Source organism: Thunnus maccoyii, chromosome 7 (genome assembly GCF_910596095.1).
Source record: "Thunnus maccoyii chromosome 7, fThuMac1.1, whole genome shotgun sequence".
Classification (NCBI taxonomy): domain Eukaryota; kingdom Metazoa; phylum Chordata; class Actinopteri; order Scombriformes; family Scombridae; genus Thunnus; species Thunnus maccoyii.
The window spans coordinates 1,983,836-2,007,288 of NC_056539.1; the positions used below are offsets into that span (position 1 = coordinate 1,983,836).

The 23,453-nt window shown below is 39.0% G+C and overlaps 1 protein-coding gene across 6 annotated transcripts in view; it reads right to left on the reverse strand.

Annotated features, from left to right (window-relative positions):
- Positions 1-23,453, reverse strand: part of szt2 (SZT2 subunit of KICSTOR complex) — a 113,007-nt gene that overhangs the window by 63,921 nt on the left and 25,633 nt on the right. For all 6 annotated transcript variants that reach the window (XM_042417808.1, XM_042417811.1, XM_042417809.1 and 3 more), the window contains 18 exons: positions 23,002-23,080; positions 21,511-21,801; positions 21,105-21,240; positions 20,008-20,124; positions 19,826-19,895; positions 19,389-19,574; positions 18,438-18,668; positions 17,381-17,636; positions 15,478-15,552; positions 13,811-13,949; positions 13,383-13,518; positions 13,037-13,157; positions 12,669-12,821; positions 9,577-9,679; positions 7,646-7,760; positions 6,598-6,685; positions 2,196-2,314; positions 1,754-1,918 (listed from right to left, as the gene is read on the reverse strand). In XM_042417808.1, coding sequence (XP_042273742.1) covers positions 1,754-1,918; positions 2,196-2,314; positions 6,598-6,685; positions 7,646-7,760; positions 9,577-9,679; positions 12,669-12,821; positions 13,037-13,157; positions 13,383-13,518; positions 13,811-13,949; positions 15,478-15,552; positions 17,381-17,636; positions 18,438-18,668; positions 19,389-19,574; positions 19,826-19,895; positions 20,008-20,124; positions 21,105-21,240; positions 21,511-21,801; positions 23,002-23,080 — 2,580 coding nt within the window. The remainder of the gene's footprint in view (positions 1-1,753; positions 1,919-2,195; positions 2,315-6,597; positions 6,686-7,645; positions 7,761-9,576; positions 9,680-12,668; positions 12,822-13,036; positions 13,158-13,382; positions 13,519-13,810; positions 13,950-15,477; positions 15,553-17,380; positions 17,637-18,437; positions 18,669-19,388; positions 19,575-19,825; positions 19,896-20,007; positions 20,125-21,104; positions 21,241-21,510; positions 21,802-23,001; positions 23,081-23,453) is intronic.

The window sequence follows — 23,453 nt, forward strand, 5'->3', positions numbered from 1 at the left end:
CAGCATTTATTTCATACATCACAATGAGACTTGTCAAAATGATTTTAGTTTCTGCCACAGTTTCGCAGAGCCGGGAGCCTCTCATATCTAGGATTTATTCATTTTTAATCCAGATCACTTTAAACAGAGCTGTTTATGGGGCACTTGCATATGTCAAACTGTCATCTATCAGTGCAGGGTGGCATTTTTGGTTTTCAAACAGCAATGACTAACTTTTACAAGTTTAACGAATCATTCAAAGTAGTTGGAGGACTTGGAAAACTAAGACTGGTTGTTTACTCCAGGTTTTAATTAGCCAGATATTTTCATTGTTGCTAAGACAGTGAGTAAGCAGCAATAGTTTCTAGGATTTTGTGTGAGTCTGAACCGTCACAAATCCTCCTGTGATATGTGATTAGATAGCGGCTGAACTTGACAAATGGGCTACAGATATATTTGAAATGTTTATTTACTTTGAAACTTACAAAATGGCACATAGTGGTCCCTAATGCCGAGGTGGGATAGGTATCCTGGGAAGTATGTATGTGTTTTTAGAGACATTGAGAGCAAGACCTTAGTTTAGCATAGTAAAATGTATGGCTTGAACAAACCAGATATAATGAATTAGTGGGCTTTAGAGGTGCTGATATAGGCATACTTTGTACTTCGGACAGAGCCAGGTTAGCCATTTCCCCCTGCCTCCACTCTTTACGCTAACCTAAGCTAATCAACTCCTGGCGCTCCATAGTTAAAGCACACAAAATGAGAATGGGAGCGAATAGCAAACTTCCAAAAAATTCAAACAATTCCTTAGTCATACCAGCAATTAAAACGGCAAAATCAACCCATTTCAATGGAATGGCTGTGAATAGCGCAGAGGAAAAGTAAATCTGAACAAATCCTACACATGCAGTTCCTCTTTGGTGAACTTTGACAGGCAATTTTGTGCTATTAACAAAAGGCCAACCATCTTGCCATTGCTAACCTTTGCAGGAATGGAGAGCCAGAGTGTCTAAAACAGAGGCTAGCGATAAATAACCAAGCGGCAACAACCACGGCTTGAAATTGAAGCCAATGCAGAAGTACCTTAAAGTGCACTAGATGCCGGCTCCAAAAAATCTCTGGCTCCAATAGACTCCCATTCAAAAAGCATCAACTTCTCTCATGAAATACTAAGTCAATACATTTTTTCAGCAAGTCATTATGGTCTCAATCGCTATATCTGGGTCCCCTAATAAATTTGCTGGTGGTCACTTTGGAAATTATTGCTCTGTTATTATGTTATTGCTCTGTTATTATTTCTGTTACATAAGGTTAGGTTTATCCTTAATCCCAACCCTAAAATTTTCAAATCCTACAGATAATAGCCTTAAAGAAATAATCTGGTCTTATTTTCGTAGTGTTGGCCCTATTTTAACATGGTACTATCAAAATTAATTGCTGAGACACAGTATCATTGCTAAATATACGCCAGACGAGTCAAGAAACATGAGCAGTCAGATGATCAGACAGTTGTTAACAAACCCTGAGGTTGTTTCTGATTATCTGACTACACGTTTTTGCCCTGTTGTACTGTAGCAACTTCACCATGTTCCCAGATCTCAGTAATTGATTTGGTAAGCACAAAGTGGTAGAAATGATGACTGAAACGACTTAATTGAGACCAAAGTTGTAAAAAAGTGGAATTTTTCACCAAGGTCAACCAAGGAACAGGTCTTTGTCTACACATTATACTCAACACATTATGTTATGAAGAAGTTAGTCTAGATCATACCTTGAAGTGGTGTGCTGTGTTGCTGTCAGTGTACTTGGGCACATGCAGGAAGATGAGGAGGTTCTGTCTGAGGTAGTGAGCCACGGCAGACAGCCAGGGAAAACAGTACTGGGGAAGGCTGAAGTTCATCACCTCAGTGGCTGGAGTGCCTGATGGTTGGATGAACTGACCAGACAACATTCGGTGAGGGCTTTTATCCAAAGCAATTTTCAGTACCATAGTGCATACAAGTGTTTCCTGAGTTGTCCCAGTTGGAATGAAACCCATGATTCTCAAAGTGTCAGCATTTTATTCAGTGAATTACACAGGTCCATGTACACAGAACTACAGACCAGTCACACGAAAACACCCAGAAACACACACTGCATTCTGAGAATTAAAGTATTTTTTGTACCAATTGATGCACAAAAACTTAGTAAGTTGAAGGAAAAGAGCCATTTACCTCCACATCAGCTGGCGTCAGCTTACAGTTCCTGACAAGCATGACAGTGATGATGTCCAAGGTGGTCTCATCCAGGCGCTTGCGCAGCACCTTGACCAGCTCGTCTGTGATCTCTGGACCTGGACACAAAGTGACAAAACATCTGTTTCACCTTAATGCTGCACATACATTCCAGCTAGTGCATCCCAGTGTGATTGCGTTTTAATGATTAAAGCCCAATGTATACTTCAAATGAAGTCTAACAGCTTCTGAAACACAGTTTCTGATGGAAATACTCTGTGATGTTTGCTAAAAGCCGGCGATGCTTACAACTCTTTCCTATCCTGGTAGCTACCAGCTACCATCTTTGTTTAGATAAGGGATAAAGGAGTCTGGACTTGGGAAAAGGGTTAAATTTTTTATTATTATTTTTTTTTAATCTTGCAGCGGACTGAATATTCTTTTATCCAGATGATTAGAAGAGTCTTTGAAGATTCTGGAAATGTCCTCATAACAGCAGTGTTGTTATGCAACCTTCTGGGTTTTTCAAACATTGCTGGGTATTTATCTTCTAGAGAAATGGATGCTTAGCTCTGTGACTTGAATGTAATGCTAATACATGTGAGGCACAAACTGGGGCTAGGAGGCAGAAGACTTCAACCTAGCCCTCTGAGTGGAAAAGATATAACCACTTTTGCATGAAGAAGGGACCGGACAACATGTTCAACCTGTGAGCTTGTTTGTTTAAAGCATACTGAGGCTCAGTATGCTTGCCCAGTCTTGTGTGAACCTTGACATTTTCAGGCTCTCTGTTTCTGTTTTTATTTCTGACACCAAACACAAAAAGATGCAAACCATGAGCACCATCAGAAAGTTGATAGTGAGCTCAAACAAACTGCAGCTGTAGATTCATCTAGCACCCTCCATGGCAACAAGTGCATACACAATTCAGGCTTTTTGCATTTCATGTCTGTTTCAGGTTACTATATGTTATTCTTGAATATTAAGACACTACAGTCCTTGTAAAAAGCACATTCTATATAATTGCAAGAAGCAACAATTTGATAATTGTTTGTGTATATGATTAATTAATGGCTCATAGGGATAAAATAAGTACTGTGTAGTCATCTAACTTCTGCCAACATAAGAGACCTTTATGGTGTCTTGGCGCTTTACAAAAACACACACACACACACACACACACACACACACACACACACACACACACACACACACACACACACACACATACACACACAAGCTTCAAGGAGGGGGTTTATACAGCTATCCAACGATGTAGCGAAATAAAGATGGTGAGTTCAAAGTATAGTGAGTGGGGGTAGCAGAGGAAAGATTTTAATGAGTTGTGTTTCTGAGAAACCGCTGATGTAATCCCAGCCTGTGCAAGATAGGGAAACACTCCCAGTACAACAGTGCCATCAAGACGTCCACAGGAGGAACAGCAGCCTGCGGCAGCTTATCTTTACACCACGGGTACTTACATTTTATTTTATTAAAAGGGTTCCACATATGAATTTTATATTAGGTTGAGGTCTGGAACAGTAGCAACAAATATATATTGTTATATTTACCTCTTCAGTAGGAACCAATGGGCTCAGAGCCACAGACAGGGTAGGGAAGTCAGAAAGTATTGAGAAACGGATAAACACACTATTGGGTTTGGTCAATCTCATCCTTTAAAATCTCAAATACTGATATTAGCCAGTATTGGCTGGGCTATAGTAATAAGTGACAAAGTCCAGTCTGAACTGATTCGCAGTCCAGACTGGACCAGATCCAAGCTTTATCTGTATTCTGAGTAACCCAGCTTCATACCAATCTTTATTAGAATTAATAAGCAAATTAGGCAAATTTCCCCAGTTTCAGCTCAGTGAAGAAAAACTATGAGGCATCCTGGTTTTCTTGCCACCAAAGGGCTAGAAAGACCATGTGTGCAGTATTATTTCACATTTATCTCAGTTAGTCAAAACACACATGCAAATAAGTGAAATGACATATGAAAAACTGTATCTGTAATTTGAATTAAACATGGTACTCTCTTTCCAACTTAACAGGACACTTTTTCACAAAAGATGTCTGGGAAGTAGCTGACAAATGTCTGCTCTGTCACTGGATCGAGCCACAATCGGTGAGAGCAAAGGTGCAGTGGGGGATGTTAGCAAAACTGTCTCCAACTCTGGCTGTTTTCCACCCCCTCGTCACCACGCTGACAGTGCAGTGGAGTAGCATCAGTCACCAGCTCATTCCACCGAGGAGCACAGAGCACTGCTTCAAGCCTAAATTTGTGTTGACTGCCATCCAGCTCCAAAATGCCTCATCCCATAACACCACAAGCAACCCGATTAGCCGAAGGCAGTTAGGGAGTTATTGAGAGATGCTTTGTCATTCATGCATGATCTGCCTCCCTCTGCTTTCTCCCTCTGGACTGAGCAAATTTGTTCACAAATTATCCGCAGATAGAGGGTGACCATGTAAATACCACTGTGAAATGTCAACTTGTGAATTAATCACATGCAGAGTCATGTTAAATATAAATGTATTTCATCTTTATACTGCTGTATTTTTTCTATACGACTGCAAACACCCCAATTTCTCCATAGCGACTTATAAACGGTGCTAACAGTCTACAGCCACGCTAGTAAAGAAAAACAAATTGTAAGACAGATAGAAGTTGAGGTCCAAAGGGTACTTTGAGCTAAATACTTCTATTAGTGACGCAATATGTTCACAATGACAATGTTAACCTGCTGATGTTATTAGTATAGTAATGATGACCATGTTCAACATTTTAGTTCAGCATGTTAGCATGCTAAAATGCAAATTAGCACTAAACTCAAAGGACGTCTCCACCTGCGTTTCTTTCCAGGTTTTTCAAATGGAAACACCCACTCAGTTGTTAGCAAAAAGCAGTGACTCTATGCAACTTGTGATAAGGGGGTCAAAAGTAAACATTGCTTTGTTGCGAGGGGTCCCAAGCCAGAAAGGTTAGGAACCTATTGTAAGATGTTGTATTCTGTATTTAAATGGTTGCTTCTTTTATCAGTGTAAAATCTTTTGGTGGAACCCATTTAACCTTACATTTTTACTTAAGGTTATTTTTTCCCTGTGGCCATCTGTTAATGTTAGTCCCATCCATATGAACACCTCAGCGATGTTGTATTTTTGCATGTTTTTGACCAGTCATATGTACCCTAATTTGAGATGAAGAGACATCTCTTGCCAAAACAAATCTTTCACCTTTCAACATCCAAGTATTCCTATTATATACATTCTTGTGACCACCATCATGTGGTGTTTGTTCTCCCTGCTGCTTGCTGACCAGCAGGTGATAACGATTTGATTACCACCTCTAGAAGAAATGAATGTTTCTCTTCCACATTTGCCTGAGGGAGATCTTACAGATTGAAACGTTGCCTTAAAATAGAGGTGCATCCCAGTAGAATATTTCAACAGCTTTTCTAAGTGCATCAAAGTACAAAAGTGACCCTAAATAACAAGAGACCAAGGAAGAGGCCATAGCAAAATGGATTGGGCACACAGATTTCCGGTCACAACAACTGAAGATGATGACTTTTTTCAAATGATGGAGACAGTAGATATGAAGCTGACTGTTCCAAAGAAAACTAAAATAAGCAATCTGATTGACAAACATTAGATGATGAGAGACAAAAATTAAAAATGAAACTGGCTGCTGCCCATTTAGTATATGTTGGCATTGACTTGTAGACAAAAAAAGGACTGACAGCTTCATTCATTGCTATAAGTTCACGATACTTTTGCGTTGAACAAAATAAACCCAAACACATATTGTTGGCCCTTGACTAAGTAGCCCACCTACACACTGCACAGTCAATCAAGGCATGTGTGGACAAATATATGCAAGAGTGGGACATACCAAAGGAGAAGATCCTTACAGTAATAACAGAAAATGGGAGTAATATAGTGGCAGCATTTAAACACATCACAACAGAAGGAGAAGAAACCAGCTGTGAGGAAGACTACCCCATGATGGAAAGTGACTCCGAGTCTGAAATTGATGATAACCTGCGGTGAGCTATTTTGTTATGTTATTATTCTTTTACATGACAGTCAATAATCACATGAATATGAGACTGATGCTGGGATTGTCTGCTGGTGGTGTATCTTTGTTTTTTTCCACTTGAATATTTTTAATCTAAGTAATATTTAGTCTCATGATATTTAGTCGACTAAAACTAGACTAAAACTGAAACAAATCAGATTGCTAAAATATGACTAAAACTGAATCAAAATTTGCTGTCAAAATACTGGTTTTACCTTGGATTTATCACGACTACTCCACTCCACCATTTTATTATGAATCATTTCGGCTAACTTTGAAATTTTGAATTATTATCAGCACTTGATATTTCTCAGCTCTTACCAGCGTTTCCCACTCCATGCACCAGTAGCAGGATGTGTTTATCCACTTGTCCAACAGGCCGAGAGCCCTCTAGAGAAGACCTGGAGCCCTGATGGGAGAGACACCAAAGAAGTCAATGATTTGGCACAAACACTACACCATGAATCCAGATTGAGAGATATTACATCGACTGACCTTTGACAGACAACTAAGCAGATTTTAGAGAAGTTTGACCTCTGTGTTCAGCATTTGTGCAAAAACTTGGTACATCTGATCCACTGATGAGATCATACATTCTAGCAAGTACATACCAATCCCCTTTTCCTGCCCTACTCTTGCTTATTCACTAGTGGATTGTTCTACTTCACTGGAGTCAAGAAGAGCAAGGAAACAATATTTTAATAGACATTTCAACATATGTTAACAAAAGTAAGGAAAGTTCAATTCAACAGTCTTGGCAGACAGGACTTAATGTTTATGTTACCATGGGCACAGGATGGCCTGGAAATATATACAGTATGTTGAGAATTATTTCTGTTGCTGTCTGTGAGTGCTGGCAAAACCCTCCTACCCCCCTGCTAGAATGAATCTGAGAGGGATACAGGTGAAAATGCAATGGTTTCCTGCCTTATCGACAAAATACTGTAACAGGCAGGCCAGTTTTATCTCCACATCAGATAAGCTGCAGAGAAGCACAAGGGCTACAATTACAGTCATCGGAAAAACATTCCACCTATCTGTCCTGTGAATCCTCTGTACCTTTGGCTACACACAGCTTCTCCAAGTTTTTTTATCTTAAAAACTTTTATTAATGGCCCTAAAAACCTATTTTCTTAATCAGTGTCAGCATTAAGTCAAGTCTAAAGTCTTTAAGGGCAAGTCCAAGTCATATTTAATTTTTAAGGGGCAAGTCCAAGTAATATTTCCCAGTCTTTAAGGTCCCCTCAGTGTTTTGGTTGTTTGCTTATGTTGAAGGATGCCATGGTCAACCACAATTCACATGCCAATATCAAATATGAAAAACATAGTTTAGTCAAAACATTTATATACATTGCATTTGTTCATTTACCATGAGGTCCTCAGAAAACAGGGGCTCTTGACTTCTGGCGAGCCCAATGGAGCGAGTTGTGTGGAGGTTGCCATCCACGTCAGAGTACTTCCCTGTTAGTGACGTTTCACAAAGTCTGTAAAGAACACAGGGAGCAGGAAAGGAAGTTGATGTCTTTTTGATGGAACTAGCATGTACTATGAAACATGTACTATGAAATAAATCCATCTTCTGCAATTTATATCAAATGAGCTCCTTTGTCAATCTCCTTTTCCCTCTTATCTTTCTTCTCTGTCAGCAGTGTTTTCTATCTGTTCTACCTTAAAAGGCATTCTGACTCATATACTAATGATTCCAAGAAAGTTTGCTGGAAAGTGTGTACACCAATGACATAAATTACAACACTTAGTCATAGGGCTGGGTGATACGGACAAAATCAAATATCACAATATTTTTGACCAAATACCTCGATGTTGATTTTGCAACAATATTGTAGTATATTTTATAATAATAATAATAATAATGATAATAATAATAATCATGTGGATGTAATGACTAAGTAGGTAAAGGCAAATAATAGAACAGCTAGAACAGTCTGGTGGGTTCAGAAAATTACATCTCTTTACTGTAATGCAGCCTTTAAAACCAGGAAAAGACAACAATTATGCCATATCACGATACAACTATCCGAAATCTAAGATATCTAGTCTCATATAACGATATCAATATACTGCCCAGCCCTACTTAGTCAGTAATTAATGCTCAGAAACTGAACATCAAAGACTAATGTTATCTTACAAGCTAATAAAAGCATTGTGTCATGTTTACGGAAAGTAAAATGGTCATGGGCTTTGATGGCTGCAGTGTACAGCTTGGCCAGCTGTTTGAGAAAGTGTTGTTCACTGCCCCTTCTTTCTTCATTGCCCCACAATTAAAAATGCGTTTCCCAAGTTCTAATCCTTTGTCCCTGTGTTAATTATTCATTTATCTCTTGTTACATGCTAAATATTAGTCAAAAATAATTTTTTCTATCAAAAATCTTGAACTTGCAAAAACTCTGTAGGATTTGATTTAAATCCCTCTCGAACCAAAGACACTCCAATTTTGATTTCACTGTGACTGTAATACACCAGAGGGATGTTTCATGAAGCTCAGAAAAGCAAGGCTCACTGTAAAAAGTATGGCTTGAATAAGCTCACAAACTGAACCAGGACTAAACTGTTCCATAAAGCCAACTCAGAGCTAATGTGATCAGACTAAGTCAAGCCTGATTTAAGAACTATTAAGAGTGAGTCTAGACTCATTGACACCACTGAACTCCTCTGTTAGCTCAGCTTGCTGGAGCACTATGCTTGTATTCATGCCATGGTAATTTAGGCAAGACATATTTAAACCTGGATTATGAAACAGAATTCCCTGAAAATAACTTGATTTACTGAAGTAAGCCTGGTTTAACAGGTAGCCTAATGCTTTATGCTTCATGACAGCAACAGCAACCAGAATACATAACTTAAAATTGATCGAGAGTGTGGCTTGATCGGTTTGCATGGTTATAGACAGTAATCATCTTTTCTTTGCTCTTTCCTCTGCTTTCTCTTCAATGATGAATCATTTTTAACTCAGGCTTGTTGAAGTTGTGAAATGATGTAAGCAAGGACTGTGGGGACACAGAAGTGCTCCCTCCAATCTCACAGTTGACAATGTGATACGAAAGCTCCACCCTCTGGCACAGCATAAAATGATGTTTACTTGCAATGCTATGTTTGACATCAGTTCAATTTCCACCAACTTTGATTTCCTTTCTACTATATTGCTGCCTTAAGAACATCTGTGGGTGAATTTTTCCTGAAGTGGACTGATGGAAAAATCTCCCCAAAGTTTACAGATGAGCTGTGTTGCCACAGTCCTCCAAGTGAAGACACAAAGATTGAATGATGATGAGAAAGTCTAACCTGAGGTAGAAAACTGATTTAGTTGTCCGCTCCTGGTAGACAAACATGTTCTTCCTGTTGACCACGCAGAAAGAGTTCAGCACAGAGCGCAGGGCCTGGATTGCTACAATAAAAGGACAAAGAACACAAAATTGAGAAGTGGTTAACTGATGTGACTATGGACAATATGAGCAATGTAGCTAAAAGCTGCTTGGCAATAATGTCTGTAATGAGCATATAATCACGGTAAAAGCTTTGCAAAGCTTACCACAACTGCACACTAGGTTGCAGAATGCCACCACACTCCTGAGTACCGTCCACTTCCCAAGACCCATTTAGGATTAAGTGCCTTGTACAAGGGCACTGCAAGACTTGGTTCATTCACACCCACAAATCTCTGCTTTATTTATTTATTTGACACTTAAGTCACTTTAGTCCTGTAGTTTCCTAATAATTTCCTACCAAAGAAATTTCTTCTGGAATGGACTATGTAATGTGGAACTAATTATGGGGAAAAATACAATGTTGCACAGCTAAACTTCTAGTTACTACATTGGAATTAATTATTCACATAACCTTGGGAGTCATTTTATTGCTGCATAGCAGGTCAGCTGATCATTAAGCATTTCAACATGCACACAGAATATATTTTCCAATAATACAGTGCATGCAGAAAGTTTTCAGATCCTTTCAAGTGTTTCAGACTCATCTTAAAATGGATTCAATTCATTGTTTTCTCATCAATCTACACAAAATACTTCACAATGTCAAAGCAAAAACAGGTTTTTGGAGTGCTAAAAGTTATTAAAACAACTTTTACATAAGTATTCAGACCCTTCACGTAGTACTTGGTTAAAGCACCTTTGGCTGCAATGACAGTCTCAAGTCTTGGAAATAATCCTACAAGCTTGGCACACCTTTCTTTTGGAAGTTTCTCACATTCTTCTTGGCAGAATCATTCAAGCTCAACCAGGTTTGATGGGGAGTGTCGGTGCACAGCTATTTTCAGATCTCTCCAAAGATACACACAGAGTATCTCTGGAGAGTCTCACAGAGTCCAGGACTTTCACAGAGTTTTCCTGAAGCCACTCCTGTGTTCGGGTTGCTGTTTTGTTGAAACGTAAACCTTCACCCCAGCATGAGATCCTGAGCACTATGGAAAAGGTTTTCATTCAGGATTGCTCTATATTTTTCTGCATCCATCTTTCCCACTATTCAGACTAGTCTCTCAGTCCCTGCAAAAAAATCCCTACAGCATGATGCTGGCACCACCATGTTTGACTGTAGGGATGGTATCAATGAGGTGATGCTCAGTGTCTGGTTTCCTCCACACATGCCATTGGGAATTATGGCCAAATGGTTCAATCTTTGTTTCATCAGACCAGAGGATTTTGCTTCTCATGGTATGAGAGTCCTTCAAGAACCTTTTGGCAAACACCCAGCGGGCTGTCATGTGCCTTTTAGTGAGGAATGGCTACTGTCTGGCCATTCTACCATAAGGACCTGATTGCTGGGGTGCTGCACTGATAGTAGTCCTTCTGTAAGGTTCACCCAACTCCACAAAGGAACTCTGGATCTTATTCATAGTGACCACTGGGTTCTTAGTTACCTGTCTGACCAAGGCACTTTGTCATTATTAGGAAACTACAGGACTAAAGTGACTTAAGTGTCAAATAAATAAATAAAGCAGAGATTTGTGGGTGTGAATGAACCAAGTCTTGCAGTGCCCTTGTACAAGGCACTTAATCCTGTCCCCGATTGCTCAGTTTGGCGAAGATCTAGGAATAATGTTGGTGGTTCCAAACTTCCATTTGAGAATGATGTAAGCTACCGCGCACTTTGGCATTTTCAATGCTGCAGAAATTTTCTTGTATCCTCCCCCAGATCTGTGCCTTGATACAATCCTGTCTCGCAGGTCTGGAGACAATTCTCTAGACCTCATGGCTTGCTTTGTCATTGTGGAGTATTGTGTGTAGATTGATGAAAATGAATTGAATCCATTTTAAGAAATTAGTCTGAAACGTAACAAAATGTGGAAAACTTTTTCATATGCACTGTACATGAATATTTACCTGGGCTTTTATTTTCTCCCTTTTTATTCACATTTGTACAGAGGTGTCAGGAAGAAGAAGAAGAAAAGAAACTCATTTGTGTGCCCAATTTAATAATTGGTGCTCTCAAATTAATAATTTGTGCATACAATTTAGCACTTTGTGCTTTCAATTTAATGTCATTTATTTTGCCTCCTCCACTCTTATAGTGGGCAGCAAACACCTTTGGAACTGCACATTCAGTTGCGTGGACGTTTGAAGAAGACAATGAAGAAGACACTTATTCCAACATTTAGGGTTTCCAACTCTGCCAATTAAAGCCACGAAAATTGCGGCTTTTAAGTTTTCTGTAATGAGCATGGACCAATCACTGAGCTAGAATGTGGAAAACACCCTGACTTTCAGAAGTGGTCCTGTGTGTGGAGGCAGCCTTATTAACCCATACAGCTATCAGACATTTCTCATCAAAGTGTGGCCTCCTCTCTGTTGGCATGAGAGTGAGAGACGGAATCAGCTGACTGAATGCAGCACAGAAAATGTGTTTGATTCCCTAAACAAGAGTGGAGGAGGCAAAATATATAAAATGACATTAAATTGAGGGTATGAATCAGTAATTTGTGTGCACAAACTATTAAATTGAGAGACTGAATTACTGAATCTTGCAAACTACTTTACTTTGTCCCTCACACCTCCTGGGCTCCACACATTTCTCACGTTAGGTGAGATAACCTCAAACGTCTGTTTACAATTCTATTTTTTTTTCTGGTTTTCCATGTTATTTATCAAAATGTGCCTTAAATGTGTAACAGATTCCTTGTGATGATCAGGATGGCTCTCTTGTAACAATGGATGCAATAATAGCTTTTATCTCTTTTCTCCTGTGTGTATGTATTTATGTATTGATTTATTTCTTCTGAATATACTAATGATTAAAACAGGGCGAGAAATATGTAGTGTATTTGTAATTCTCCTTTTTAAATCTCCCTTCTGTCATTGTGGGTGTCAGCCTGTATATAAAAACATGTTTTTTAATATAAAAAAGCTGTCAGGTTAGCCACTCACCTCTGGACACCCCCATGTTGGGTCCCATCTTGAGACGTGGGTGAATGTGGATGATTGTGCTCCACACCACGTCACAGGCAAAATGCCCTGGAATAAACTGCATGGTGGCTGCCAGGTAGTCTCTAGCCTGGTAGCTCTCATCTGTGTTGTAATCTGTGTGGTCCAGATGAAAGGAAAATAAAAATGAGAGGAGGCAGATATTCCATTCACCTCCACCCCCTTGTATAAGAGTGGAGGCAAAAATCTCAGTGGAGATGGATATCTCAAAATATGGACAAATAAAACCAAAAATACCATGACTACATCGCACTGTTGTTCAGTGTTTGTAACTTGGGTGAAGTGTGGTGTGGATGTCTTTGAAGACTTACCATCGGAGGTGTTGAGCCTCTGCCTGTACAGAGACTCGTTCTTCCAGATGTCTTCCTCACTCTCAGCCACAAGCAGAGAGTTACACACATGGCTGTCATGCAAGTCCTGCAGCAGCATACGCTACAAAGTACACACATACAATGAACAGCCAGCAGAGTAAGCATCTCCCAAGCATTAAGTATAATGTACAGAGGATAATGCTGATATATGGATGTATTTATACCATATAAAAAAGTTTGGCCCACTTTATTTCCTGTTGTCTTGCCTATTTTAATGTATACATCTTCATGCTCTAACCTATTGGTACTGAAGTGTTTTTGGTTTGTTGGGTGCTGCAGAATCTACCTGATTGACAATTCTGCAGATTTCCCCGATCTTCCTGACAACCATCTGATGCAGTTGTAAGTATTCAGGCAGCTCCTGCTCTTCCTCCTTCTTTTCCAACTCCTCAGCACTCACTTCTTTTCCTGCTGTGAAACTCCTGCAAAAAATGTGACAAATCTTAAATACACAAAATCCAATTTGCACATTCAAACATCAAGCATTTGAGGATGGGTCCTTGGAACTGTGCTGAAAGTTTGACTGGGACCTGATTACCCATGGTGGAGTTTTAAATGAAGCTTCCTACATAAACTCAGCAAGGAGATGTTCATCACAACTTTTTTTTAAATCAGTGATGATTGGTAATGTAATGACTGGAAAATTGAAAGAACAAGAATATGCGTTGGAACTGACATTCTACTCTGTCAGGTATTTCCTGGAACTTGACTGACCTAGAATGGGAGTAGACCTTCACTCTATCCTGGTGGATCTTAACAATCAGCCAGAAGTCTGGCATCAGCGGGGACTGACATTCCTGTTCGTCCAGGGTGGGGCTCTCACACTCAGAGTCACTGCTGCCACCATCATAACCTTCAAACACAGAGGGTAGAATAACAAAAAGCAGTGTCATGGCATCATCATTCCCATTACCTTCATCACTATAACCATGCTTATCATTATTGCAATCTTGGTAAGAGACATAAAAGAACAACAGTTTCTCATCTCTGTGGCCCGATGTATCGATGTAAGTTAAGGTTATAATTGATAGAGTATAAAGTAGTATAATCAGTGGTGTTCCATGAGGTTCACTACTAGGGATGCATATTTATTTTTGTGTGAATGATATAATAATAATCAACTAACTAAGAAGAAACAACTGAAAAGTAGAGTTTGGAGTGCTGATACTAAAGCATTCCAAACACAATTTCATTTTATGCAGATGATACAGTTCTGTATTTCACAGTCTGAGCTTTGTGTTTATCAAGATTGCAGTCACTTGTCCAAGCCCAATTGTTGGCTCTTATTGTTCATGGTCATGAATGTACACAATGGATTAATTGCATATTGTCCCTTCTATATTCATGTCAGATTTGGATTATACGGAGGGCTCAGCCCCACCCTTGCTGAAACGCAAAGGAGAGTAGCATGACCATAAGTGACAGCAAAAAGCAGTAGACTCTCACACCAAGCTGAAATCAAATTAATGCATATAAATGAGGTAAATAACATAAATAAACACAGTCTCTACTGTCATTTCTTTGCTGTCATTTATGGTCCTGTCAGTTTCTCTCCTCTCCTCTGCTCTCCACTGAGGACAGAGTCTCAGAGGACAGACAGAGACAGAACAGAGGAGAGACAGGCAGTGAGCCAGGTAAAGTACTTGAGTTGATGACAATTACACTTGTCACATTACTGTTCATGCAATAAAATCTTTGGTGGGGGGAGAGGGGGGTGAAATCATGATGTTATGATGGTAGAGGCTCAGTGATCAATGACTGTTGGCCATCAGCAACATCGATCCAGCCCTACTCAAAATGACAAAAAATATTGCTGTAAAGAGTGTGATTTGCGACACAACAAAATAAACGATAGGGCATAATATGAAACAATAGATGTTTTTCTATGATCACATGATACATATCGTCATATCACAAAGCCCTATCTAAAACATGTCAGGACAGGATCTTTTCCGTTTTTCCATCACTTACAGAAAATGTAATGATGTAACTATCCACAAGATGGAGCTGTTTATCCTGAGATCCTGCGATTGACTATATTGGAACTGTGTGCTTGCAGCTGTATGGTGTTGCTCAGTGCCAGCTATGCTGGTGAGTTCATGTTGAATTACATTTTGTAACTCAGTAAAATGTTTTATTACATTCACAGACTACAATATTCACAGACTTAACAGCTAGAAGAAATAGATGATAATGTCTTTGAGCTTGATAACACAATGACCATCTGGTTATGTGCACTTAAACTGTGAAAACTTCACACTTCAGACCAGAATTTCTATCAATATGGGAGTAAACCTACATTGTGTAGGTGGCGTTCATACTGTAGGTGTGTATTATGTTTTAAAAAAGCGACAAATAATTTACCCTAGTGCAGCACTTACCCTGCATGTCTGAGTCAAGGCTGCCTTGGCTGGAGACAACACTCTGGACTCGACTCGGCCTAAGCTTGCTACAGCCTGGGGAAAGACAAATTGACATTTCTGTCAGGAGTTCCAGCCTCAGCAGGATCTCTGTCACAAATCAAAGCCTGAAACAGAGTAGAGCTCTGCCAGATTACACACACACGCTCACAGCCTTTCTTCCTGCCTGCCCTTAGAAAACTACACATCAGTGTTGAAACAAGGGTTGAGGAGAGAGCAGGAGGTGAAAATCTGTCAGTGCTAAGTGTCACTTGTCATGTTAGAGACGCATAATGGAAATTTAGAATATCAATAGGAATGATATATAATAGGTAAAGTGCATTAGTGAAAAAACTTTGATGATAGTGTATTGAATATTTTTAAAAACAAAAACTTATCAGATTAAATGTGGAACCTGCCATTTGAGTACAGTCCCAATGTAATGACAGCCTACGTGACAACATAATGTGACTTACAATAATAATAATGCCCAGTCTTTCAAAAGGTAAAAAGTGATTTCCTGTATGGATTTGTTGTGGTGGAGGTGGGATCCCTTTAACTAAAGGCAAAGTGACAATAAACTCTCCATAAAAAGACATGAGACAATGTAATTCTTTGATATAAGATGGCAGCCAAACACTCACACTGTGTGAGTGTGTGTGTGTGTGTGTGTGTGTGTGTGTGTAGACTGAGAATTTAACCATCGAATTAGCCAGTCACAGACAGGTGTGTAAGTTTATGACCAGAGACTGAGTCACAGGTTGTTATGCTGACAGGGCAAAACTAAAACTCACATCAAAAAAAAAAAGATTTCAGTGTGAGCAACCCAAGATTTCAATGGCGAGTCTGATGTATGATATGTGTCCGTATAATTTAAAATAAAGGAGCTGTGATGAAATATATCTCACCATCATCTCTGTTTTTGACAAGGAGTTTCAGAGCTCAGACAACATTTTAGTCAATGGGATTCTTAGACAGCACTCGCTGCCCTTTTAGGCTATTTATTCAAAAACTGTGAGTCCTATTTCAATGGAAGTAACATTGGGTGAGAGAGGACAAATTTGTCTACATTTTGATATACAAATTGGACATTCTGGGTTTGAACATTTCGCGCAATACAAAGCCATGATAAAATCTGAAAGTGTCCAAATTTCATAGAACTTGAACTGCAAGTGTGTAAAAAGTATGAATGATATGAAAATGTTGATTTATAGTGGGAAAGTCCCAAGTGTTGTGACCGGTTTAAAGCTTGAATGAAGTTTCTACGTGAATAATGATAATGAATGAATAATTTGAAAGAGGTTGAAGATGAGTGGGTTTGAATGTTTTTCTAATTGACTTCCATTATAACTAAGGTTCAAACAAAGTTGAATATTTTGAAAAGTTTTGATGAGATTTGAAAGTTAAATAATATATTGAATGTATGAAAGATGTGGAACATTTCAAAGTTTGAATGAACTTTGTAACTGAAAGTTAGTGTATAAAGTTTCAGCATATAGTGAAAATGATCCATAACAGTTTCCTAGAGCCCAAGATGACGTTTAAATAGTTTGATTTGTTCAGCCAACAGTCCAAAACCTATAAATATTCAATCAGCAATAACATAAAACAGAAAAGCAGCAAATCGAAGCTGGTCCCAGAGAGGTCTGACATTTTGAATATTAAAACAGAATTTATTTTTAGTCTGAGCAGGCAAAACATCCAAAGACTGCAACTAATACAAAATGCTGCTGCAAGACTTTAACACATTCTAAGAGAAGCAACCACATTACAGCAGCCCTTTTAATGTTTTAAAATTGATTTTAAGATTTTACGCCTGCCTATATCTGATTAGTTAAGTTTCATAAACAGAAGTTCAGGTACACAGTGTGTGTGGCAGACTTACTGTGAGTGGCTGACTGCATGGACTCAGCCAGGCTGACACTGGATGGAGTCTTGGGGGGTGAGGTGGCCTCTGTGCAGCGCTCAGTCTGGAGCTGGGGGGTACCTGACTGAGGTGTTACTCCTACCATGCTGACTGAGCTCTGAGAGCCGGTGTCTTCTGCCTCAGGCTTCATGGCTCTGATCGGCTCACTGAGCTCTGCGGACGTGTCAGCAGGGGTGTCAGCAGCAACGCTGATGGACTTCTCCTCACCCTGCAGCTGGAAAGAGTTCAAGTAAAATATGTTTAATTTTACACAGAAACATATTTCATTTCCAAACTTCATCAACAAACTATTGGACTGGACTGGACATACTGGCAAAAATATATGATACAAGGATCTTGCAGATTATGAATATAAAGTGAATAAATGTGTATTCATCAAGACACAACAAATTGTACTTGATAATTCATATGGCAACATGACAAGAGGACACAGAACAATGTCATTTTTTCTGTGATTATCATTAGATTCTGGTGAATAAAGACAACAAAACTAGGCAACAAACCCCATGTTCACACTGCAGCGGCAAATGTCTCCATTACCATTTTGTTTCACTTCATTCATTTAGTCTGACATTCTGTTCATGTGAGCACATTTCTTGTTGCGAGAGGGGATTATTTTGTTTTGTTTTGCCATAACCAATCACAGGGTTCACCAAGTTCAATTCAAGACTTTTTAATACTGAATAGAGAGCGATTTAACACCCGTTTCACCATTATACGGTCAAAAATATGAAAGAATGATGGAAAACCAGTGGGGATGAAATGTCCTAGAATTATTCAGATTATATTACATTTTTTTTCAGTTCAGAAAATGGATGGATTAACCAATGAAACAAGTTAATATTAGTTTTTGCTAAAATCAACACCTGGCAATCAGGTGAGAGTGGATGAGCTTCCTGAACGTCACCACAATGGAAGTAAAACTAAAAACTGGGAATCATGACACAAAGCGGAGATGAAGTGTGTTGTAATTGTGTTGTTATTCTGCATGTGACTGTGATATTTAGTGTCTGACCTCGCTCTCTGCCTCTGTGGTCTGAGCCTTTGCTTCACTCTCTACTATGGCGTCCTCCACCTGTGCTCCAGCACTGCAGGAGCTGATGTGTTGTGGGGGGTCTGCGGTGCCCTCTGACAGACTCTTGGTGGCACGTATCCTCTGAGGGTGCAGTCTGCTCAAAGACATGTAGTAGAAATTGTCCTGTTCTCCATTCAGCACGTAGCCAGAAAACGCCATTCTGCGGAACTCCTGTAGGATCAGACGTTATCCGAAAACTATTAATACAACTGTGTTTTCTGTACTGAGAAACATAAAGATAAGTCATTCTATTTTTAAGTTGCAAAAGTTATATGACAATACCTGAGCCAGCTGCATTTGCTTAAGAAGACTATGAGATAAAGTTGAAAGTTCCAAAAAACAACTGAGATAATCCAGTTACACAACACAGACGCAATTTTTCCTGTGAAAATAATACTGCAAATCCAGATTGTTCAGTGAATATAACAGAAAATTAAATTTAAACAATAAAAACTGGCACAAACAAATAAAGGACAGGTAAAAAAAAATGTTCAAAATGTGCAGAAATTTGCTTTTTGTATTTAAAAAAAATGGAGATTCTACTTTTCACTAATTGGTAAGTTAAGATGAAATATTGTATTTTGTAGAAAGTATTCTAAGGATATGATGGTAATGTTCTAAAGGTTCTCTCTATATTTGAGGCAAATAAGTACTATTTGAGATTTTATAGTAGGCAATAAATACTGTATGAAAGTGTGAATAAGAACTGACAATGAAATTGTGGATTTGGTGTATTTATTAAAAGATAATCAGAAGAAGCTTAGAGTAATCAGTACACAAAATTAATAAAAAAAAAACAACCTCTTTGCTTCATTTCCAGTTTTAATGAGAACATTCCTGGAGTAATGTGTGTGTGTGTGTGTGTGTGTGTGTGTGTGTGTGTGTCCTTGCCTCTTTGAATTTTTCCAGAGACTGCTCAGGCCCAAAGACAAACTGCAGTGGGACATCTTCACAGTGACAGTGTGGTCGACCACTGGAGCGCAAAACATGCTCTGCTACTTTGAGCAGTGTGGCTGAGCTGATGACCCGAGAGTGACGCAGGGCAGAAACGATCTCATCCTCCAGCAGCCAGCGAATCTAAGACACATACACGTACACACACACACACACACACACACACACAGAAAGATAAGAAAACCAAGAAAAGCTCATCATTGTTGTGTGTGCACAGCAGCTGTCAGAAGAAGTGAGTCAGTTTTCAGTGAGGAGTAAATGTCAAAAGCTCGCTAGCAACCACTAGAGGCTGTGATGTTTCATTACAAATATGCGTTACGGTAACTCTGGCTCTGGGTACGTGGTGTAGAATTGGGACAAAACATAAGACTCACCTCGTCCATGGTGGCTAGAATTGCTAACTTGTGAGGAACTGGTAGTTTGGACAAGGGTTCACCAGAGACCCTGATGGAAGACAAAGCATCAGGTACCAGAACAACAGACATTTATATTGAGACAATCAGAGAACGTCCAACTTAATATTGTCCTGTAGAACAGACATGTTTAACAAACTGACCCATCCACACCACCTCCCCTCAGACTGTCCAACACTGCCATCATCTCCTCATCAGACCTATAAGAGGAGGGCTGTCCTGGGGAACGATTCAGAGACACACTGCTCTCTGACGTATACCTGCACACAAAGGAGATTCAAGTTAACACTGTCATACCATGATTTCATCATTCAGACTCATTATAAAGACCAAACTCTTAAGTGCTGAGCCACATACAATATCAACATAGCGCATTCTATATACTGACATCATTTAAACAGAAGACTGCAAATCACTGAAGGGGACATATCATTCTTTTTGTGGTTTTCTGTTATTTATATACTGTTATGATGTTGGATACCTATGTTAAAGATGTTCCATGTTCCAAAACTTTAGGTGATGCAAAAATGCTGCCTACAAGTCAAAAGCTAAGGCTTCAACCTGCCCTGAATGCTTCGTTTGCAAAGTTTTTTTCTACCTTGCCAACTAGCTGATGTCGGCTCGTCGCGCATGCCCATAAATGGCCATCCATTCCATAACCTTTGTTGCTAAGGTTGTTCCATTGTCTACTTATATTTCGGATCTCATTTTGGCTCAAACATGTACAGATGGATTGAGAAGTTGAGTAAAGAACAGGAAAAAGTAATGTAATCCTGCTACTATATGTTGTTTCATGGCTTGTTGACGTAGCCTCCTGAGCATCCTGAAACTGCTTCACAGCCGACTTCCAGCTAACCAATCAGACCAGAGCGGGCACATCAGGAGGGGGGCCTTAAAGAGACAGGGGCTAAAACGGCCTGTTTCAGACAGAGGCTGAACTGAAGGGCTTCATAAAGGGCCAGTATAAGATAAACAAGGAGATTTTAACTCTTTTTAAATCATGCAGATATTCCAGTAGAGCCCCAGAATATAAATATATATATATATATATACATATTCTGCACATTTCCTGGTATATATTTATATACCAGGAAATGTGCAGAATATGTCCCTTTAAGAAGGTACCGTGAAAATTAGGCAATACGATTTTTTTTACAAAATCAACAAAGGTGCGATGTCTCATAAATCCTCTTTTCATGCAAACCAGCTTGGCTGTGTCTCTCTGCTCACTTTGACTCACCTGTTGTGATGGAAATCAGCCATGACTTCAATCTCCAGAGGTAGTGTCAGGACAAAAATATCTAACGTGACTGAGAGCTCATTCAAATCCACAGACTGTAAGGTCTCAGCATTCTCCAGGCAGGAAATAATCTCACCTGAAATTAAAATATTGAAATTAGAAAGTTACAGTTTCAGGGGCCAAAGTAATACTAATTTTAATAAAGGGAAGATGGAAACTGAAAAGTTGGGAAAACAGCTATATTTTATTACATTTACATGCACAGAGAGACACACTATGGCTGTCACATTTTATTCAAAATCCGAATGAGCATTCCAACAGTTGGCTTTTGTCAAATTGTAAGCAAACTGCTATTAAAAGTAGAATTTTCACTGGCACACTAACACAATAAATACAGTGTACTCACCAAGGCAAGTAGGCAGTGTTTGTATGGGCATGGAGCCATGGCAGCTTTTCATATTGACAGAACAAGTGACATGAACAAAAAGCGGTGGCATGTCTAGCTGTGGCCCCTCCTGCTCCAGCAGGGAGTCTCCATCCAGGATGCTAAAGGAGTCCTGGTCCTGGTTGACAGTGTTGGAGTCTGACAGGGACTGGTCTTCGCCGTCCCCCTGAGACCTGGTGCCTGGATGCTCCTCATACTCCACCACCAAATCAGTGTCACTCTCCGTCATAATGCAGCACCCTGACACATGTTCTACACACAAAGAAATAAACTGGTCCTTATCATATTACCAAATGAGTGGCAGTGTCTCTCAACTATGGGTTATCATAAAATCTAAGGAGTATTTCACAGATCAGGATAGGCCAGCTAACTTTAAACTAATTTAACCTGACTTGCAAAAATTGAGTTTTCGGCCACTCGTGGACACAAGCATGATAAACTGTAAACACACGTTATCTCCTTATAAAGTTGATATTGTGAACGTTTCAGCAAACAACTGCCTCTTTAAACATCTGGCAGACATGGAGCAACATGAGCATTCATTTCAAATTTGTGTCCATGTGTCATGTGTAAAACAGTGGAGTGTCTCTTTAAAATTATATATTGATTATAGCAGCTTAAACCTGACTTAACCTAACATTGCTTAATTTCACCTGTTAACCTAACCTGATTTATCTTAATTTGTTAACATTACCCAACTTAACCTGACTTAAACTAACCTAATTTAGCTTAACTTGAATAAACTTAACCTGGCTTAACTTAACCTAACCTTACTTAATATCACCTGTTAACCTAACTTAACCCAGTTTATCAGAACCTTTAAACTTAAATTAATCTGACTCGGTTTAACTTAATCAGATATTACTTAACCTGAATAAACCTAACCTGACTTACCTTAACTTGTTAACTTAACTTGACCTGACTTTAACTAACCTAATTTACCTAACTATAAATTTAATCTGACTTAACCTGTTAACCTAAATTAATCTAATTTACTATAACCTTATCTGGCATTTCAACTGTTTATCTTAAGTACTTAAACTTAACATGACCAAACCTAACCTGGCATAACTTAACTTTTTTTTATCTAAACTAGCTCAACTTAACTGAATCTGACTTGACTTAACCTTATACCTAAACTGCCTTTATTTGAACTGTTAACATAATTTGATGTTAAGTGAAATTAGTTATCTGAAATCTGATCCAGGCTTCTCTTTCTGCAATGGTCAATGTAATGGATATAATCTTCATAAATAATATCAATAAAATTCTAACAGCGATATAACATTGTAAAGTTTCTTACTGCTCCATGAAGTAATTTGCTGAATAATTCTGACTTTGCATCAGCATTTCTACTAACTGTAATGCACAGTAAAATGTGCAATATGGACACATTGCCTGAATTTTGAAATTTTGAAATGTTTTCATTTTTAATTTTTAACTGAACCTCACCATCCTCAGTAGCTGGCTCAGCTTCTGACACCAGCTCCTCACTGGGTCTCCTCTCCATCTCACCATCCTCTGAGTCTTCCTTAAGAGACAAACCACAGTACAAATATCAAATCACACGTGAGCGTGGTTTCTCTTCTCTTGCTGGAGCTGATGCTCTGATTGTTTTCCATATGAAGAAATCCCCTAACTCCTAACAGGACAACAGCCATTTATCTCTTTCCTGTCCTGAGCAGCATTCTGGGTTGTTTCTATCCTCCTTTATTTTATCATTACACATTTTTCCTGATGTTTATTTGGTTGAAGAAATACAAACTCCTTAGCATGTTGTTTTTTTCCCTGACTTTATTTTGACCCCAGACAATGATTTTACTAGAATATTCGCCTTTTCTCTACGTAATTTCTGATGTGTAATTCTATTATGGGATAATGAAATATTAAGGTTAGAGATGAAG